The sequence below is a fragment of the Miscanthus floridulus genome, chromosome 17 (assembly GCF_019320115.1).
Source record: "Miscanthus floridulus cultivar M001 chromosome 17, ASM1932011v1, whole genome shotgun sequence".
Lineage (NCBI taxonomy): Eukaryota > Viridiplantae > Streptophyta > Magnoliopsida > Poales > Poaceae > Miscanthus > Miscanthus floridulus.
This window is the reverse complement of record NC_089596.1, coordinates 97,104,574-97,123,349: the sequence shown is the minus strand read 5'-3', so window position 1 is coordinate 97,123,349 and position 18,776 is coordinate 97,104,574. Positions and strand designations below refer to the sequence as shown.

General features: G+C 47.7%; 3 protein-coding genes across 7 annotated transcripts; all 3 read left to right on the top strand.

The window, feature by feature from the left end:
- The first annotated feature begins 1,566 nt into the window (after positions 1–1,566).
- On the top strand, positions 1,567–3,141 carry LOC136516042 (mitogen-activated protein kinase kinase kinase 17-like). Its single transcript, XM_066509455.1, has one exon. The coding sequence runs from the start codon at positions 1,654–1,656 to the stop codon at positions 3,139–3,141; it is 1,488 nt and encodes a 495-aa protein (XP_066365552.1). The 5' UTR covers positions 1,567–1,653.
- A 4,303-nt stretch (positions 3,142–7,444) lies between these two features.
- On the top strand, positions 7,445–13,155 carry LOC136517570 (PH, RCC1 and FYVE domains-containing protein 1-like). Of its 5 annotated transcripts, none has more exons than XM_066511172.1 (11): positions 7,447–7,685; positions 7,905–7,932; positions 8,128–8,201; positions 8,299–8,385; positions 8,462–8,551; positions 8,714–8,800; positions 8,923–9,039; positions 9,485–11,527; positions 11,613–11,759; positions 12,104–12,486; positions 12,667–13,155. In XM_066511172.1, the coding sequence occupies exons 3-11, from the start codon at positions 8,184–8,186 to the stop codon at positions 12,755–12,757; spliced, it is 3,063 nt and encodes a 1,020-aa protein (XP_066367269.1). In that variant the 5' UTR covers positions 7,447–7,685; positions 7,905–7,932; positions 8,128–8,183; the 3' UTR covers positions 12,758–13,155. The 5 variants fall into 5 exon arrangements, with proteins under 5 accessions (XP_066367270.1, XP_066367269.1, XP_066367268.1 ...); XM_066511171.1 differs by having other exon boundaries at positions 7,905–7,956; XM_066511170.1 differs by having other exon boundaries at positions 7,905–7,956; positions 8,054–8,201; positions 12,667–13,154.
- A 520-nt stretch (positions 13,156–13,675) lies between these two features.
- On the top strand, positions 13,676–16,198 carry LOC136518107 (anaphase-promoting complex subunit 10-like). Its single transcript, XM_066511769.1, has 6 exons — positions 13,676–13,980; positions 14,090–14,150; positions 14,237–14,329; positions 14,717–14,787; positions 15,213–15,317; positions 15,506–16,198. The coding sequence occupies exons 1-6, from the start codon at positions 13,775–13,777 to the stop codon at positions 15,573–15,575; spliced, it is 606 nt and encodes a 201-aa protein (XP_066367866.1). The 5' UTR covers positions 13,676–13,774; the 3' UTR covers positions 15,576–16,198.
- The last annotated feature ends 2,578 nt before the right edge of the window (positions 16,199–18,776 follow it).

Sequence of the window (18,776 nt, the reverse complement as noted above, 5' to 3'; positions counted from 1 at the left end):
ACTATATTTTTGTATAAGTAGTGAAATTGACTACATAGCGTTATCTTCTTAGGCATTTCATGCTCCATGTATAAGCAAAATACAGCTAGGACATTTTTTCCTATGGATATTTTGGGCGTCGCCAAAATCCCTTTCCATTAAACAATCCGACAATCCTAAATACTATCAAGTGGACAAAAGGTCTTGTGCTCTTCCTCCTCCACACATGTTATGCGTTGACAACAACACTTATTTTACATATTTCTATTCTTTCTATCGATGCATCCACACTCAGATCTACAGCCAACACCTTTGATGCACTTCTATGGTGTCTTGTTATCTGTGGCTTCGATGCCGACAAACTCTAGATAACTTTTTTCATGCATATTCATTGAACTAGATAAATGTCGTAGTATCCTGTTCGGTTGCACCTTGCATGATTTTTTTTTTGTTCAATGCCTGATGTTGGGTCTCACTCGCGCTGTTGAAAAGACAAGATATTTCTTTAAGACTCTCTTGATAGATTCCCAACAACACCCAAAAGGATTTTAGTACCAATATTCTCCTCTATTCAAACAAGCTTGCTAGATCTCCTGCTAGCCATCATGAAAAAAGAAGAGGTTTTTGTTGTCTATCACCGCTATCCAAACACGCTATCAACTTCAGCTATTAGATGATATGATGAGCAGACATTTGTTTATGAGCAATGGATTGACCTTGTAGCTAGAGCTATCTATTTACTCATCGTTAGTAGCTAGAGCTATCTACTTATTCATCGTTATGGCAAGAATGCTCCTTATAAGCAAAATAAAACTAAGATATTGTTTTTCCTCTATATGGATATTTTGCATGTTATACAACATCTTTTATTTAGTTAAAAAAATCCAATAACTCTATACACTATCAAGTCTTCCGCTCTTCCACCGTCATAAATCTTATGTAGTGGCCATTATATAATCATATCTACAACCAACAACCAGCATGTTCGTTTGTTGGTTTCAATCAGGACTTATCAGTCAGCCAACAATATTTTTCTCTCACAACAAACCAACACCGACCGGGCTTATCAGCCCAGAAACCAACCAGCGAACAGACGGAACGTTGATGTACTTTAGGCGCCATATTATCTCTGGCTTTGATACCTCTAGATAACTTTGCTTCCTGATATCCATGGGAGTATGCAAATGTCGCGGTTCACCGCACCACAAATAAAACCCAAGAAGCTTCCTCTCGGAACCGACACGCGTAGTGTGCCCTGCATCCAGCAGCCTGCAGCCCCAAATAACCATTTCGCCCTCGTTTTCCACTTGTGCTTTGCCCGCAAAAACCCACGTTCGGTGCATCCCACGTGGCCAAATATCTCGACCGATCAGGACCCGCCCTGCGCGGCCCACAAGTCAGTCACCGCACGCGGCGAGCGGAGCGCGCCACCGAACTCGGCTCGGCCTCTCCCGCCCCCGCCCCCGCGTCACCGCATTCCTCACGTGCTCTCGCGACCGCGCCACCGAACTCGGCTCGGCCTCGGCCTCCCCCAACCCACGATTATAAATACGCGGTCGCAGCCAAATCGGCGGCATCGCGGCCACGCAGACTCCAATTGCATTGCCCGAGACCTAGCCCCAAGAAACCGAAAGAACCCCAGTGGGATCACGAATCCACACCCACAGGCCACAGATGATGACGGACGCCGGGATCAGCGGCCGCCGTCTGACGCGGCTCCGAACGCTTGGCCGCGGCGCGTCGGGCGCCGTCGTGTCGCTCTTCGCGGCGGGCGAGGGCGAGCTCGTGGCCGTCAAGTCGGCGCCGGGCGGCGCGACGGCGGCGGCGGCGCAGCTGCGGCGCGAGGGCGGGATCATGGCCTCGCTCCGCTCGCCGCACGTGCTCCCCTGCCTGGGCTTCCGCGCCGCCGCGGGAGGGGAGGAGGAGTTCCAGCTGCTCCTCGAGTTCGCGCCCGGCGGCTCGCTGGCCGACGCGGTGGCCCGGAACGGGGGCTGCCTGGAGGAGCCCGCCGTGCGGGCGTACGCGGCGGACGTGGCCCGCGGGATCGCGTACCTCCACGGGGAGGAGGCGGCCGTGGTGCACGGCGACGTCAAGGCGAGGAACGTGGTGATCGGGGCCGACGGCCGCGCCATGCTCGCGGACTTTGGGTGCGCGAGGAGAGCGGGCTCCAGCAGGGGCCCCATCGGCGGCACCCCGGCGTTCATGGCGCCCGAGGTGGCGCGCGGGGAGGACCAGGCCCCCGCCGCCGACGTCTGGGCGCTGGGATGCACCGTCATCGAGATGGCCACCGGGCGCGCCCCGTGGACGCACGTGGACGACGTGCTCGCCGCGGTGCGCCTCATCGGGTACACGGACGCCGTGCCGGAGGCGCCGGAGTGGCTCTCGGCGGAGGCCAAGGATTTCCTGGACAAGTGCCTGAGGCGAGAGGCCAGTGAGCGGTGGACGGCGGCGCAGCTACTGGAGCACCCGTTCTTGGCGTCCACCGGCAAAGCAGAGGATGCAAAGCCCAAGTGGGTGTCTCCCAAGAGCACGCTGGATGCCGCATTTTGGGAGTCAGACGAGGAGAAAGATGAGGAGGAGGAGGTTGAGGAGATGCCAGAGAGCGCAGCCGACAGGATCAGGGCACTGGCAGGCCCCTGCTCGGCCTTGCCGGACTGGGAATCCGACGACGGTTGGATCGAAGTGTGCAGCGGTTACTCAGAACTTTCTGACGCCGCCGCCGCCTCTGGCCAAGAAGTGAAATTTCCAACCACGCAATGTGAAATTCCCAGCACGGCGGTGGCGACATCATCGGAGCAGGTGCACCGTGAGGCACCCGTGGCTGCGCCGGCAGCGGAGACGACGAGCTATGAATATTTCTGGGGAGACGAATCTGAAGCTGAACTGGAGGCTGAGCTTTTTGACGCTGACTTGGATGTTGGCAATGATCCTGTGCACAATGTAGGAGCTGCGGATGATGCTTATGCGCATCAGCAGCAGCTAGATGTTTATGCGAATTTCACCAGTGACCCGATTGTACTCCATCTTGATATTTCTGCTGAAGAAATAGTAAAAACTACTTTTCATAGACAAATCGACCCCTGTTTTCTTCCTTCCTCCTCTGTCCGTCTTCTAATTTTGTCACCCCCTTTTTCTTTTACTTATGATGACTCCCACAACTGACAGACTTAGGAACCATTGAATACAGGAATTTTTTTTATTGAAAAATCCTGCGACACTCTAACCATTTTCCTGTCCAATACACCCCCACCCCACCCCACCCCACCCCAAACGTAGTTGCATTCTATGATGCGGCATCACTATCCAGCAGAACAAGACGAACATGAACTCTTACAGTAACAGTAGCTGGGTTGTCCGTACATGCAGTAACCGCTTGAGTGAAAACTATGAAACTTTTATCCTCGGAACACATGAAGTGACAGCATCCTTGACACCGATTAACACCTCGTCGACAAGTCACAGATCCAATCATCCAAACCAACCCTTACCCAACCATATCTAATCCACCACCCTCATGTCCCAAACCCAAAGCAACGTCCAATGCCAAAAGCTTGGACATTTTGTCAGCAACTCGGGGAGTTGCCGACAAATGTGGCAAGCAGCACAACACGACGGGCGCCCGGGCCGCGACCCCCATCATCTGGCTCTCGCCGCAGGCGGCAGGCGTGCCCAGCAACCGCAGCTCCATTCCATATTTCCATCTCCAGAAACGCGCTCGATTCGTGTCATGTGGCGTCTCGTCGTCGTCCCTGTCCCTGCCGCTGCCCCCGTCTTCTAGAGATTTTTTTTCCTCAGCAAGAAAATGGACGCGGTGCCGCGACCTGTCCGCGCGCGACGCCGGCCAAGTGGCACGCGGCCGTGTGGTGTGTGTGATCAGTGACCGCCCCGGACAGAGTCCCCTGCAGCGAGAGCGCGAGAGGTAGGAGTATATCCCAGAGACGCTGTCGTACACGTAAACACGTCTGCTTGGTTGTTGGCAGGAAAGCTGGGGGGAGGCTTTGTGTGTGGGATCTGTTGTGATGTGAACCACCATGACACTTGTCCAGGTGCTTTGGATGAGCTCACCGCTGACATGTGTGTGCTTTCTAGATCCTTTTTTGTTTTGTTTTGTCTGAGGCAGTGATCTTTTTTCTCCAAACGGTTTATTACCGCTGACAATGTGTTTACTGTATGTATAGTGAACTCAACATGTTCTGCAGCTGGAGATCAGTTGGCCAGCCTGTAAATGCTAGAAAACGCATTGACTAGAACACGGAGTAGTTCAAGTCTTGCGTTCACACACATACCGATTGCACTCCTCTCCACAGAAAGCCCTCAAGAAAGAAGTGCTTCTTATGGAGCAAGCCAGAGCAGAGCAGCCAAGAATTCTTCTGGGTGCCAGGTGCCAGCTCGAACTGTCAACAAACTTGGCATGCATGTGTCGTCAGTTACCACTTCAGGAATTCCCCTTGCCTTTGCTGCGCTTTGATCGATCTGATCTGAACGAAGTTCCTCCAAGGGTCGTTCCTTAGTCCTCAAGGGAGTCTGGAGGCAGTGAGGAGTGGTGGCCGTGGCCCTTGCTGCATCTAGAGACCTGTCCAGGTGTACAGCGTCCCAAAGGGACCAGACCAGACAAAAGGCACAAAGTGCAGAGCCACCAAACGGGCTGGCAACCGCATTGCACATTTGCACAGGTAGGCACCACGCTGCAGTCGTAAACGACGCTCTGGCTGACGGGAATCATCTCATCGCCTAATCTGACTTGCTCAAATGTTAGGCTAGTTGGTTGAGGTCCCAGAATCTGAACCCACGCAGCAACGATCAGTCGTTACGTAAGCCGGCGTCACGCGTAGCGTCACCCGTCGAGGTCAGCGTTCTTCAGGTCAGCCCCCGACCCCGAGAGAGACTTCTTGGAACCATGGGCCCCGTTCCAGCGAATAGAAGGTGGCAAAACTAGAAAGCTACGACTTTTTCCAAAAAATAGAAAAAAAGAAAAGAAAATCGAAGCTGCGTGGTGCGTCAGCGCTTAACCAGCATGCCCGCTGTTGACGCTGGCCGTGACGCACAAAAAGGGCCGGCGCGGCGGCTGGAGGGAGGACCAGTGGCCGTCCGACTGGCCGTGGCAGTCAGGCACTAGTCCGCTCTCCTTTGGCTGCTTTAATTTCCTCCTCGTTTTAGAACTTTCCAAGTCATTCCCGGCTGGTGTGGTGCGGTGTGCTGTGACTGCGGAACAGCAGTGGATCAGCGGATGAGCCTCCACGCCTCCACAGGTGAAGGTTGAACGAACTTGCCTGTTGACTGTTCCTGAATCCTGAACACAAATGACAGGCAAAAAGAGGGCCGTTCCGGGGCAGCACAGGAGAGAACACGTCGTCTCTGTGTGTGTGTGTTTTCCCTCGACCGCATAACAGGAGCGACGGTTTCAGACCATTTTATTGGAGTCTGCAGCACACAACCAACGAACGCAGTTTAGGAAGGTACTATAAGCTCGTGCTTCGTGGACCGACGAGGATTACTCAAGTCGACGAGTCTTTGGTGAGGTGTTATGTCTGTGTGCGTTGAGACTGGGCTAGGAGAGGTGTGCGTTGAGACTGGGCTAGGAGAGGGGCAGAGCGGTGGCCAGCGGGTCAATTCCAGAGCCATCAGGCGAGCGCGAGGTGCTGCTGGGGTTGGGTTGGGTGTAACGGCCGGGCCGCCGGAGGCACGCGGACTCGCTGACCCGGTTGATCGTCAACCATGACCTCACCATTTGGGTCTCGTCCCGTCGCCTTCTCACTGCCCATGCTCTGCAGGTTTGCAACTGCAGCCTGCGATTGTGTGTCACCCGCGCGTCATGAGCAGGCAATAGACACAGATAAAATTGGCAAGTGGTCCTTAAACAAATTCAAGAATCATAGCGCACATTTATCAGGCGCTGTGGTGTGTCTTCCAGAGAGAAAAATTCAGACAGAAGCTGTGTGTCTGGATGGGCCAAAATCCCAAACCGTTGCAAAATGAACTTGGGCTCTCAACAAGGCCTGCTGCTGGGTCTGGGTCAGTTAAGCAAACGAGACCTGTGGATTCTTTTGCAGCAGGTCTCCTTTAATCTTCTGAGCTACCAAAGCCATGGTAATGGTATATAGCACCTCAAAAGTACATAGTACAAAATTACAGTAGAAATGAATTTATATCAGATATTCATCCATGTTTACGCAAATTTTGAGACTGAACTACAGCAAGGAAGAAAGAAAGAAGGGAACTAGTCGAAGATTGAACAACCCATCTCTCTTTAGACACCTGTCACTGTTCACAGGTTGCTTTCTCTTCTTTTTTTGTCTCTCCTTAATATTTTTGAGCTCAGCTTTTGCATAACACATGGACGAGTAAATTGTCTATTTTTTTACGGATATGCAAGAGAGCCATGTATCATTGTATTAAGAGGAATAAACATAATTGGGTACGTACACAACGCGCGACGCAACATATGCACACAACTTTAAGCTATGGTCATATTAAAATTACATAAGCAACCATACAACATTAAGCATCAATTCATATGTTAGTTGGGGCTTTTCATATAATTCTTGTGGTCATTTCCATGCAGTACCATATGGTGGCATGTAGGAGCACCTGAACTACTTCCTACAATCTGCATCTTTATTTGTGAATCGAGCGTAGGTTTATTCTCGTTGAACTTACCCACTCGAGGTCGAAGTTGACTCAGCACGAGCAACACTCGTTTTCTTTCGACCAACTATTTTTTATGGTATGAATTATGATAGATGACATGTCCATTAACAGTGGCTTCGTTGATTCAAATTTTATCGGTCTAAACTCTTAAAGATGCTTATAAACATAGAGTGAGTGTGCGTTGAGTTATGTAAGTGTTTGCGTGTTGGGCCTATATTTCCAAAATTAGTAGATATTTTTATTACATTCTATCGTATTTTTCGATGGGCACTCTATGCTTGACAAAATACACAATGTGCTATTTGATATTATGGTGGGCGGTTGATGTATGAAATACCATGCCCTGCATGGTGAGTGCGGATGTCAACGGTGACCCCAAGACGAGAGTAGTAGTAAAGCACATCAGCAGTCGAGGACAGGCAACGCGAAACACCCTTGCACTCGTTCATTTCGCGGCTGCCTACTAGTTCTACTAGTGGTTAAAAATACTTCATTTGTTAGTGATGCTTGCTATTATTAGTGGATGACAAGAAGGTGATAGTGAAAATTTTATACAGGTGGGGATCCGGTGACCACAATAGTCTATACGTAGCTCTGTCAATGCGGCGGTGCCAATTAATTTTAGTACGAGACTGTATAATGACGACAAAAAAAAAATTCTAGCTTCGCTAGTGCTAGGACCCTTCTTATTGTGTTTTTCTTTTATTTAGTTTTTAAGAATTCATATGCATTTGCGTTAAAAACTCAAAAACGCTCCAGTTTATATAAGCACCAAGACTTCAATGAGCACTTGAGCCACAATAGCCAATTGACCACCTGTTCAACGACAACCCGACCGTGTTCAACCGATCGCGCAGACCACTCGTTCCTTCCCCAACTATCGTTATGCTCCTCCTCCCCGCCCTCCCCGCCGAACACGCCTCCCTCTCCCTCCATGCAGATCAATGTGTCCTTCCACCCCAACCTCGCTCCCCGCCCTTCTCTCGTCGTCCTCGTCCCCTCTAGACTGGCGCGGAGTGAAGATCCATCCGGACTCCGATTGATTTCTTATTTTTCTGGTAAGCATGCAAGACGGGGGCTTGCGTCGGATGGATTGTGCATTTCGTTCTGCGCCCTCAATTCCAAATCTTTCATCCTGTCTGGAACAGAATTATGCGCTTCGTGGTTAAGTATTAGTCGCGTTGCATTTCGTTTGTTTTTATTATTTTATTTCCCCCATATATACAACACCGTTAATCTATTTGGAAATGTCAATCCATTTTTCTGTAATGTTTCAGAAAAAAAGGAACCAGCCAAGATTGGGAGGTTAAGAGATCTATCTGCGCATGGGTCGGTATCCTATAAGAACGTATTGGTTGTTGTCGATAAATCTGGAAATTTCGTATTGTTATGATCACCGTACAATTTTCTTCAATATCAATGGCAGCGACGTTTCATGTTGATTTGTTCTGAATCCGTTCTTGGTGATGCTGAGGTCCCAACGTTAGCCTGCATGTGCAGTTGCAGGTGATCAAGATCCACTACCTGAAATAGGATGTTGACATGTTACTGTTTAGATGACACCAGATGATAATGTGAGTATCTAAATGCCGTCCCTTTTATTCTATTTTCCTGAGCATGTCATTAAGCCCTAGTCAATTGGAAATGCTAACATTTCCATATGCCCCAAAGGCCCTTATAACTCTCAAAAAAGGCAGTAATCTTATCAAGTACAGTCGGAAGGGAAGACCCAAGATTCGTGAGTTCAGACTTTCTAGTGTAAGTTCTTATGCCAATTTTAACTTCTTAAGTGCCTGTACACAGATAACATTCCTTTGATGATTTCTCATTACAGGATGAAACATCATTAGTATGGCATTCCCATAGCAAAGTGAAGCACCTTGTACTGTCTTCAGTCTCTAGAATCATTCCTGGACAGAGAACTGTAAGTCAAAGCACAACTTTCCACTGAGTTAGATGGTTACTTTGCTGCTATACAAATAATTTAGTGTCAAACTACAATATTTAGTGTCCAATAATTTATTCAGACATGGGGTCTCAGACATTTCAATTTGACATACATGAATTCATCTTCTTTTCTTGGCAGGCTGTATTTAGGAGGTTTTTACGCCCTGAGAAGGACTACCTATCATTTTCTTTGATATACAAGAACGGCCAACGTTCCCTTGACTTGGTAAAGTATATATGATTTAGACAACTTTCACTAAACTAGTGGCAGAAGTTATGTGTTTAGATCTATCTTTTACTACAATTCGTGGAAGACCTTAATTACATGACATTCTAGCTGATCTACAGGTTTGCAAGGATCAAGCAGAAGTTGAGGTCTGGTTTTCAACACTTGAGGCACTTATTACTTCATGCCGTAAAAGTTATTCAGCTGATGGTCCAAGTGATAGGTTATCAGTCTCAGATGTGAGTTGATGTTCCTAATAGTTTGCCACATTGTTTACTTTACAGTTAAATCAATACTTATATTTTCTATGTGTGAGGTTTGCTTTCAGTATTTGAGATTGGTTCAAATTTCATTAATACATTGGTTTCTATGTGTGAGGTTTGCTTTAGGAAATATGGTATTTTGATCGATGCACACATATGTCATTATATGTTTACAAAGTCATAAGGATAAGCATGTATGTGATCTATGGTACCTTTGACAAACAAAACAAGGGGTGGGGGGTGAGGGGCTATTTGGTTCTTATTTATTCCACATAGTAGTTAGCCTCTAATAAAGTAGTACTTAGTAGTTTATCCACTTGACCTTTCTTTTATCAGCTGGACTGCCCCAGACTCTACTGTTCCTTACCTTTGATCAAGTGTTGCAGAATTTTCAAGCTAAGCATTTCTTTATGTTTTTCAGGAAGTATCACATTACCAAGATAACAGTTTTCATGATACAACATTAGATATTGCCTCAAGTATTACACGTACTTTTAACTCAGCTGGCTATAGCACAACCAATTCTCTCAACTCAGCAAAAACAGATGTTGTATCTGATCGTGGAAATATGCTAAGAGCAAGTACAGACAGTAGCCGGCTTAGTATTTCCAGTGCTCCTAGTTCTTCAAGTCAAGGTTCTGGACAAGATGACATTGAATCCCTTGGTGATGTTTATGTGTGGGGTGAGGTATGGACTGATGTGATCCCCACAGAAGGATCCTCAAACTATTTGTGCTCCAAAGCAGACATTTTAATTCCTAAACCACTTGAATCAGATGTTGTCTTGGACGTACAACAGATAGCGTGTGGTTATAGGCACATTGCACTTACTACTAGGCAAGGAGAAGTGTTTGCATGGGGTGAAGAACTTGGCGGACGGCTTGGTCATGGGACCGATGCAGATATTAGTCGTCCTAAACTTGTTGAAGCCTTAGCAGTATCAAATGTAGAATATATTGCATGCGGGGAGTTCCATACTTGTGCTGTAACTGCCTCTGGTGATTTGTACACTTGGGGTGATGGATACTACAATGCTGGATTGCTTGGACATGGTGTTGGAGCTAGCCACTGGCTTCCAAAACGAGTCTCAGGACCTTTAGAAGGGGTTCAGGTATTGTCTGTTTCATGCGGCTCATGGCATTCAGCACTGACCACATCAAGTGGTAAAGTGTTCACTTTTGGTGATGGAACATTTGGTGCTCTTGGACATGGGAATCGTGAAACTATTGCATATCCAAAGGAAGTCGAAACTTTGAGTGGATTTAGAACAATGAAAGTTGCCTGTGGACTCTGGCATTCTGCTGCGATTGTGGAGGGTAGTAATCAGGCAGGTGTGAATGTGATGTCCAGGAAGCTATATACCTGGGGTGCTGGTGACAAGAATCAACTAGGTCTCGGGGATAAAGATGCTAGGCTTGTTCCTGCTTGCGTTCAATCTCTCATTGATTATAATTTCCATCAGGTGGCTTGTGGACATAGTATGACCATTGCCCTCTCTACATCTGGTCATGTTTTCACAATGGGCAGCTCTAGCAATGGCCAGCTTGGGAATCCAAAATCTGACGGTAAACAACCTATCTCCGTACAAGATAGGCTGGCTGGAGAATTGGTTGAAGAGATCTCATGTGGCTCATGCCATGTTGCAGTATTGACTTCACGAAGCGAAGTATATACATGGGGAATGGGGGCCAATGGGAGGCTGGGACATGGTGGTGTTGAAGATAAGAAAAAGCCAACTCTTGTGGAAGCATTAAAAGATCGTCATGTTAAAAGTATAGCATGTGGTTCTAATTTCACGACCTGCATTTGTATACATAAGTGGGTTTCAGGTGCTGATCAGTCTGTCTGCTCAGGTTGTAGACAACCATTTGGCTTCACAAGAAAGAGACATAATTGTTACAATTGTGGGCTTGTTCATTGCCATGCGTGTAGTTCAAGAAAAGTTCTGAAAGCTGCTTTGGCACCAACTCCTGGCAAACCACATCGCGTATGCGATTCATGCTTCATGAAACTTAAGGCTGCAGAGACCAGCAGCAACAGTTCACATAGCAAAAGAAATGCCATTGCTCGTCGCTCTGTTGATAGCAAAGACAGGTCAGAGAGGCCAGAAATAAGGCCTTCCAGGCTTGCAACTGGATCAACACCAGAACCGCTCAAGCAAGCTGAGATAAAAGCAGTTAGAAACGAGATAAAACCAGATCCTATGTCCACAATGAGGGCACCCCAAGTTCCTTCCATGTTACCTTTTAACAATCTCGCTTTTGGTGCAACATTTGGTGGTCCAGCTAGTCTGAAGCCTATGGCAATGGCTCCAATGCCAATGGCCATGCCTATGTCACCATCTCCTCTCACAAAGAAGCCAAGTCCATCAGCAGCGACTCCTCTTTGTGGTAAAAGTGACACTGATAACTTGAAGGTGGCTAAACAGGTGCTGAATGAAGATATCTCAAAGTTGCAGTCTCAGGTATGATTTAGAATACCGTAGGTTTTTTTTTGCCTTTATCGTGTTTATAGTTGATGTTGATAAAATGGTCGATTTTTTTTGTCAGGTTAATAAATTGAAACAAAAATGTGATGCCCAAGAAGAGCAACTGCAGAAAGCGGAAAGGAGAGCTGAAAATTCTGCCTCTATAGCTGCAGAAGAGTCTTCAAGGCGTAATGGTGTCTTGGAGTTCATTAGGTTTCTTGACAATGAGGTAAATTTTTAAACTACTTTTGTAAGACTGAATGCAGCTCTTGAGCCTGCATGTTGAAATTTTAAGTTCATATCATGCTGCACACTTGAGACTCAATAGTATGCTTCTTTTTATTCTGTTCAATTTACAGTACCAAGATTTCTATAATACAATTAAAATACAAATAGAGGTGTGCCTCAACATTGTTGCGAATGAAAAAGCGTAGTATTAAGAGAACTTATTTTTAAATTTGAATAACCTGACTCGATATAAGTTTTGTGGTTCATAAAATAGGGGTTCTTTATTTACATGTTTACTGGATCTGTCTTGGAGTGCTCACTGTATCACGTCCATTCATTCTTCAGCTCAAGAGTATTGCAGATAGGGTGCCCAGTGATGCTGCTGACAACTTAAAAACCTTGCAAAATCATTCAGCGAGATTTCTTACGGAACAAGGTATTCGTCCACTGGAAGTCACAGGTATGCATCGTAAGTCTGCAAGCATAAGCAACCTCGTAATGTCTCAGGACGGCAGCACAGGAAATGCAAGTAGCTCAGCTGTTTCCTTGGCGAGCGAATCTCCATGCCATCGTATCATGGAAAACAGCTCGAGAGCTAATGGTGACTTAGGACCAAAGCTTGGTACTCATGGAGAAGTGCAACTGATTGAGCAGTTTGAACCAGGGGTATATGTGACACTCATCCAGCTTAGAGATGGTACTAAAGTGTTCAAGCGTGTCAGATTCAGGTACCCTACTGTAGGTCATTTTCCTTTCATTGCATAGAGAAGAAACCACCACCAATCACTTAGCACATTAATTACATAGCTCTAAAGCACTTGGTAGTTTTCATTTTGTGCCAAGAAAATTTTGCTTCTAGGAACAATTTGAGCTGACCATTTGTTTTTTCTTGGCTTTTTCCCGATCAGCAAGAGGAGATTTGCGGAGCAGCAGGCCGAGGAATGGTGGAGGGAGAACCAGGAGAGAGTATTCAGGAAGTACAACCACCCGGCCAACTAACCAGCCTCATCATACTCGGCTGGACACGTCATCCATTCCATTCCCATCTTCTCATGAAGAGTAGCTGGAGGCGAGCCTGTTATTGGGTGATCGTCGGCCTGTACTTGAAGAAAGCAAAGTTTTCTTCGTGTTGCTTGGAGCATTGCTCTTGTGGCTGTGTGCTGTGGCGATGTAGAATTAGGTTGTGAATGGGGAAGATGCTGACGTAGATTCTCATTGTTGTTGTGCTTGCTACCTACGGAAATGGCAGTGCGTGGTTCATCACGTGGAGGATAGTACCCTCTCCAGTTCACCTCCGACAGTTTACTATTTCACAGTTTTGATATTTCATTTTATATTCATTTATTATTCATTCAGCCGGTCATGCTTTCCACCGCCGTGACCGTGATGAGGTTCCATTACTGGCTTGTGTTGTGCGAGAAATGAGAATGCATGTAATGGTGACATATTGTACTACTACTGCCGTGTCGCGGCAACGGCCAACTTAGTGTAGTTGCATATTTACTTAATACATAAGTGCCTACTTGCATATAACGTAAGGTGTGAATATATAAAAAATGTTTCAAAACATACGCATCATGGTCTAGTTTTATAGATTTCATTATAAACAATGCTTTGGTGCATACAGATTTCAAAATAGATACTCTGTTATAAATATATCAAATTCTTAAAAGGTGATGAAAATCGAACTAACAACAGTATTAACATGCAGAGGCAAATCAAAACTTTGTTTTAATTGACGTGTTAATGATGCGTGGTGGAAGCCCACGTGCATGCCAGGACGAACCACCAGCCCATTTTGATTACGGAAAGCCACATACGTCGTAGCAGGCCACGGCCCACCTAGGTTGCGCGCTCTGCCCTCTGCGCGACCAGCCTGTTACATTTTGCGATTCCTGTTGAAGGCCTGCTGCAAGTTTGCACTCCTCTTCTGCTTCTGGGCCGCTTTCCTTGCCCGCGCAACTGCTCATCAAGGCGTCCAAAATTTCCCCCAACTCTTCCCCTCGCACTAGTCCGATGGAATCCGACACCGAGGAGGAGGCGGCGGCGACCCCGGCGGCAGCGGGGGCACCAGGCGCTGGGAGGCTGAAGGGGAGCCCGGAGCTGACTGTGGACGCGGACATGCGGGAGATGGCGAAGACGGCCGCGTGGAGCGTCAGTTCCTGCAAGGCCGGCAACGGCGTCGCGGCCCTGCGCGACGACAACCTCGACACCTACTGGCAGTCAGTGGCGACCGCTCATCACCGATTTTTTTTTTGTTCCTTTGTTGAATTATTAGTTGAAGCTAGAAGGTCAGAGTTGGTGATTCGGGTTTTGCGATTTTGGTCTCAGGTCTGATGGGGCGCAGCCGCACCTGGTGAGCATCCAGTTCCAGAAGAAGGTGCAGCTGCAGGTGCCTGCTTCAGTAGCGATGCTATATTCGCTTTGTCTTGTGATTCCGATGGTTTTGAGATTAATTGGTTCTGTGTTGCGCGGCAGCTTGTTGTGCTCTACGTGGATTTCAAGCTCGACGAGAGCTACACGCCGAGCAAGATCTCCATCCGGGCCGGGGATGGCTTCCACAACCTCAAGGTACGCTTGTTCTCCATGAGATGTCGTTTGAAGGATGTTCAGAAGCTTGTCGGCTGTAGTAGATTTAAGCAAGATTTTACATGTTGATTCGTCCGAGTTGAGTAGGACAGGGAGTCTGAGTTTCAACCTGTGAAATAAGTAATCATTCTGAGGCTAAGCTTGAACTGATTTTATACACTGTAATAACTAGATTGTTTTCCTGGTATTTCGTGCCTTCCTAGAAGTTAGATACAGTTAATATGATCTGGCATTTCCTGAGAGAATTGCTTCCGCATTGCAAGTACTGCTGCACTGAACTAATCGTTTGAAAATTGAAATGTTGAGCATACTAACTGACAATTTTTGCCATGATTTGAATATTTACAATAACGTATCTCATGATTCCAGGAGATTAAAACCGTGGAGCTTGCAAAGCCAGTTGGATGGGTCCATATATCATTATCCGGGGCTGATCCACTGTATGCATTGTAACTTGAAGATGAATGCTACTTCCCAAAATTATGAGTATACTCCCTTTATACATACAAATGTGCAGACTTAAGCTGACAGCCTTGGTTTGTTGTTTTGGTGATAATGCTAATGTTGTTCCTATTGTTTGAATCTTTGTGTTAAATTTGAAAAGACTTGGATATCCTGTCAGGTTTGTTGTCAGATACTGACACATTTGAGGCAGATAATACTGCATCTATAATCTCACCAGGAAAGAGTTAAAATATTTTATCTAGTGAATGCTTGAAGAATTTTGCCATCATAATAATTTAGGAAGTGAAACTATTTTAAAAAGTTAGTGGAAGGGACACTATGTTTAAACCTTGTACTACTTGATTTTACTTCTGTAATGTGGACAGATATATTACTATGGTTTTTGGGTATGTGTATGCAGAGAAACATTCATCCACACATTTATGCTCCAAATTGTGATTTTATCCAATCATCTGAACGGGAGGGATACTCATATCCGACAGATCAAGATCTATGGGCCAAGCCCGTAAGTTGGATGCCTTGCATGTCTATTAATTTTTTGTAATACATGAGTATGTTTGACTAGACCAAGATCTACGGAGCTACAGTAGAGTTAACATAGAATTTGATGCTTGTACCCATCTCATGCCACATGGCCTACATAGGATTTTATGTACAATCAAAATCTTGATTTTATGCTTTTTCTTGTTTCAGGAATCCTGTTCCCGCCCAGCCGTTTCATTTCACTTCCAGGGAGTTCATGACATACTCTACTATTAGATGACAGTGCGTGAGCGATCAAGAGAAGGAAACACGGAGGATCGGCAGCCCATGGCTCTGGATGATCACGCCATGTAGTTAGTCTCTTTGCCTGCCTGCGTGCAGTATGTCAATCGTTACTATAACATACTTTTGAACTTGTTTGGCAGCCTCTGTTGGCTTGCAGTCTTTGTTTGGTTGGTCCCAGTCATTCTGAGCCCTTGGTGTTCAGTGCCTTAGGATAGTGTATGTGGTTTGTGGGCGGTAGTACTGTTGAACCTTTGAATTTTGTAATTTCGTTACGTTGGTAATGAAATTTGGTTCTACCGACAATGGGTACCTAATCAATTAATCATGTGTAGGTGCAGTCCTTGCTGGAGTTATCTGCAGTAGAATGAAGAAAGAAAAGTTTCCAAGTGCAAGCCTTGATCAAAATGCACGCAGGACTAAACACTTGAAGCATCTTTCAATGCAATGCCTCAGTTGTTCAATCGACTGGAGAGCATCTCTGGGAGAATATGTTCACATTGTCTGTTCGAGTTAACAATTTGTATCCATGTAATGTAACGCAATGCTCCTCCATGTGCGAGTGAGCTTCTCTGCGGGAACATGTTAACATTTGGTACCTACCTGATTCATTTGATACACATGATTTAAGATGGCTATTTTGTTTAGCAAAATTTATATGATGATCGTTTAGGTCTTGGGATGGTTCTCATTGGCGTGGGCCTTATTCACACGGCTGGACTGTTCCGACACTGTCACACTGTATGAAACCCAACGAATTATCCTTTGGGCTGGGCCGTGCAATGTATATGCAAAAGAAAGGTCATTTCGTTTTCATTCACTGAATATTGCAGCCGCCAAGCATTCTACCGCGAGAAGTACGCCAGCCAAATAACCAACCGAGCCGCCTGTCCATCCACCCAGAATAATTGCATATAAGGGTTTCCCTTAACAAGGTGTAAGGGGAGCGCCGGCGCCTGGACGTCTGATGGATACGGATTAATCGGACGGTTCCGTGGATGCACTCTCCCAGCGCGCGCTCCTCCTTTCCAATTCCGCACCGCACGCTACCAGCACGCCCTCCCACGACGCGCGCAAGGAGCGGACCCGCTGGCGATGGTACGAGGCCGGGGGCAACAGCATGGACCGCCACCGCCGCCCTGAGATCGCGCGCCCGCGCGAACTGCCGCTGTTGCGTCTTCGTCGAACCAAGAGCCCCGCTAACACCGACGAACACGCGACCCGCGATGCCTACGAAGAGCTCCGCTAGCCTCTGTGCCGCGCTAGTCCGCACCCCCCCAGATCGTCGCGCAGCCCGTTGCGTCCGCCCCATGCCCGCGACAAGCATGCTGCATGCCCAGCGCCCCCAACGGCCACAGCACCCCGCGTCCGCCGGCCTCAGCACCTCCGCCCGCTAGGCCCCAGCGAACCACGCGCCCCCGTCCGTCCCAACTCGCCTCTCCTTGGCCGAACAACATAGAAAGCTCGAATAAAACATGTGCAACACACGCGGAAACAACTACTGCAACATTAGGCTGAAGCAGCAGAAACACCATGAACATATATATTGCAACAACAAAGGAACAACAACTGCAACATTAAGATGAAGCAATTGAAACACCATGAACATTTTATTGCAACAACAAAGGAACAACAACTAAAACATTAGGCTGAAGCAGCTGAAACATCATGAACATATTATTGCAACAACACGGAACAAACTGCTGCAACAATAGGTTGAAGGAGCTGAAAACATTGGGAACATATTATTGCAACAACACCGAACAAACTACTGCAACAAATAGGATGAAGGAGCTGAAACATTTGGAACATATTATTGCAACACTAGTGTGAAGCATATGAAACAACGCTTGAAATAAAAACACTTGCAACAACTACTGCAACATGAGATTGAAGCAACTGAAACATACTGCAACATCTCAAGCAGTACTACTGCAACATTGCAAAAACATATGTTGCAACAACAACAAAAAAGCAATTGCAACATTCGAAATCATCTGTTGCAACATCCAAAAAAACATTACAACACGGCGAGATCTGACGCCCCCCCCCCCCCCGAGAGCTCATCGGAACCCTAGCCACCGCCGCATCCCTTAGATCTAGAGGAGAAGGAGGAGGAGGAGGAGGGGGGCTCAGATCCAGAGGAGGAGGGAGGAGGGCTCCGATCCAGATCCAGAGGTGGAGGAGCAAGGCCTTAGATCCAGATCCCTCCGCGACCTACCTTATCGAAGCCGCCGCCGCCGTCCTCGTCTCCGGTGAGGTGCGGGAGCCGGGCCACAGGGAGAGTGGGGGTGCATGGAGGGTGAGGGACGGAGGGCGGAAGGGAGCACGTGTGGGCGGGCGCGCAGCGAGCTCGCGTGCGGAGGGAGGGAGGGAGGTCGCAGAGGGGCGAGGGACGGAGGGACGAAGGGAGGGAGGTTGCTCGCGCGGCGACGGCGCGAAGAGCGGGCAGGAAAGCGGCGCGGAGAGCGAGTGTGGGAGAGAGCGAGGGCAGGGGAACGGGCGGAGTGCGACTACGGGAGAGAGCGACTGCGGGGCAGCGGGTAAAGTGCGAGGCGGGGGGAGCGAGTGAAGTGAAGCGGCATCAGGCGGGCAGATAAGATGAGGCGCGGTCGGTGGAGTCGCGAAGGGTAGTCGGACGCGCGTTCGGCGCGTCGGACGTACGCATCATAGCATTTCCGAAGGTGTAAAGGTTGACACATCAAAAAGTATTTTGTTAGCAAAAAAAGTTCCCAACATGTAATTTTGAGTAAAATGTACGGTGGGTCCTCAAACTTTCAGGATATTTCCATCTGGGTCCTCGAACTAAAAAAGCGACCATCTAGGTCCCTAATCTATTGTCGTCGCACACCAATGCTCCAAAACCTGCCACGCCAACGTCAGCATCAGGCCACGTGGCAACTATCAGCTCCTTCCGCTGCTTCGACATCTCCGAGCTCAAGCGTCGCGTCCTTGCCAGCCGCCGCCTCGCTTCGGCGGCGTTCCGCTGCAAGAGCGTGTGCTTGTTGGACGAGAGCTTCTCGTTGTCCGCCGCCGCCACGGCTACTCCCTCTGTCCCATCTGGCAAAACATCCAAATCGAGCCTGCCATGGTCGCACGTGAAGCTCCTGCTCCGGCGCCATCTATCTTGGAGCAAAGAGAAGGAATGGACGGGGGGCTCCGCCCTAGGACAGCTCCACACGGTGCCGGTCGCCAGACA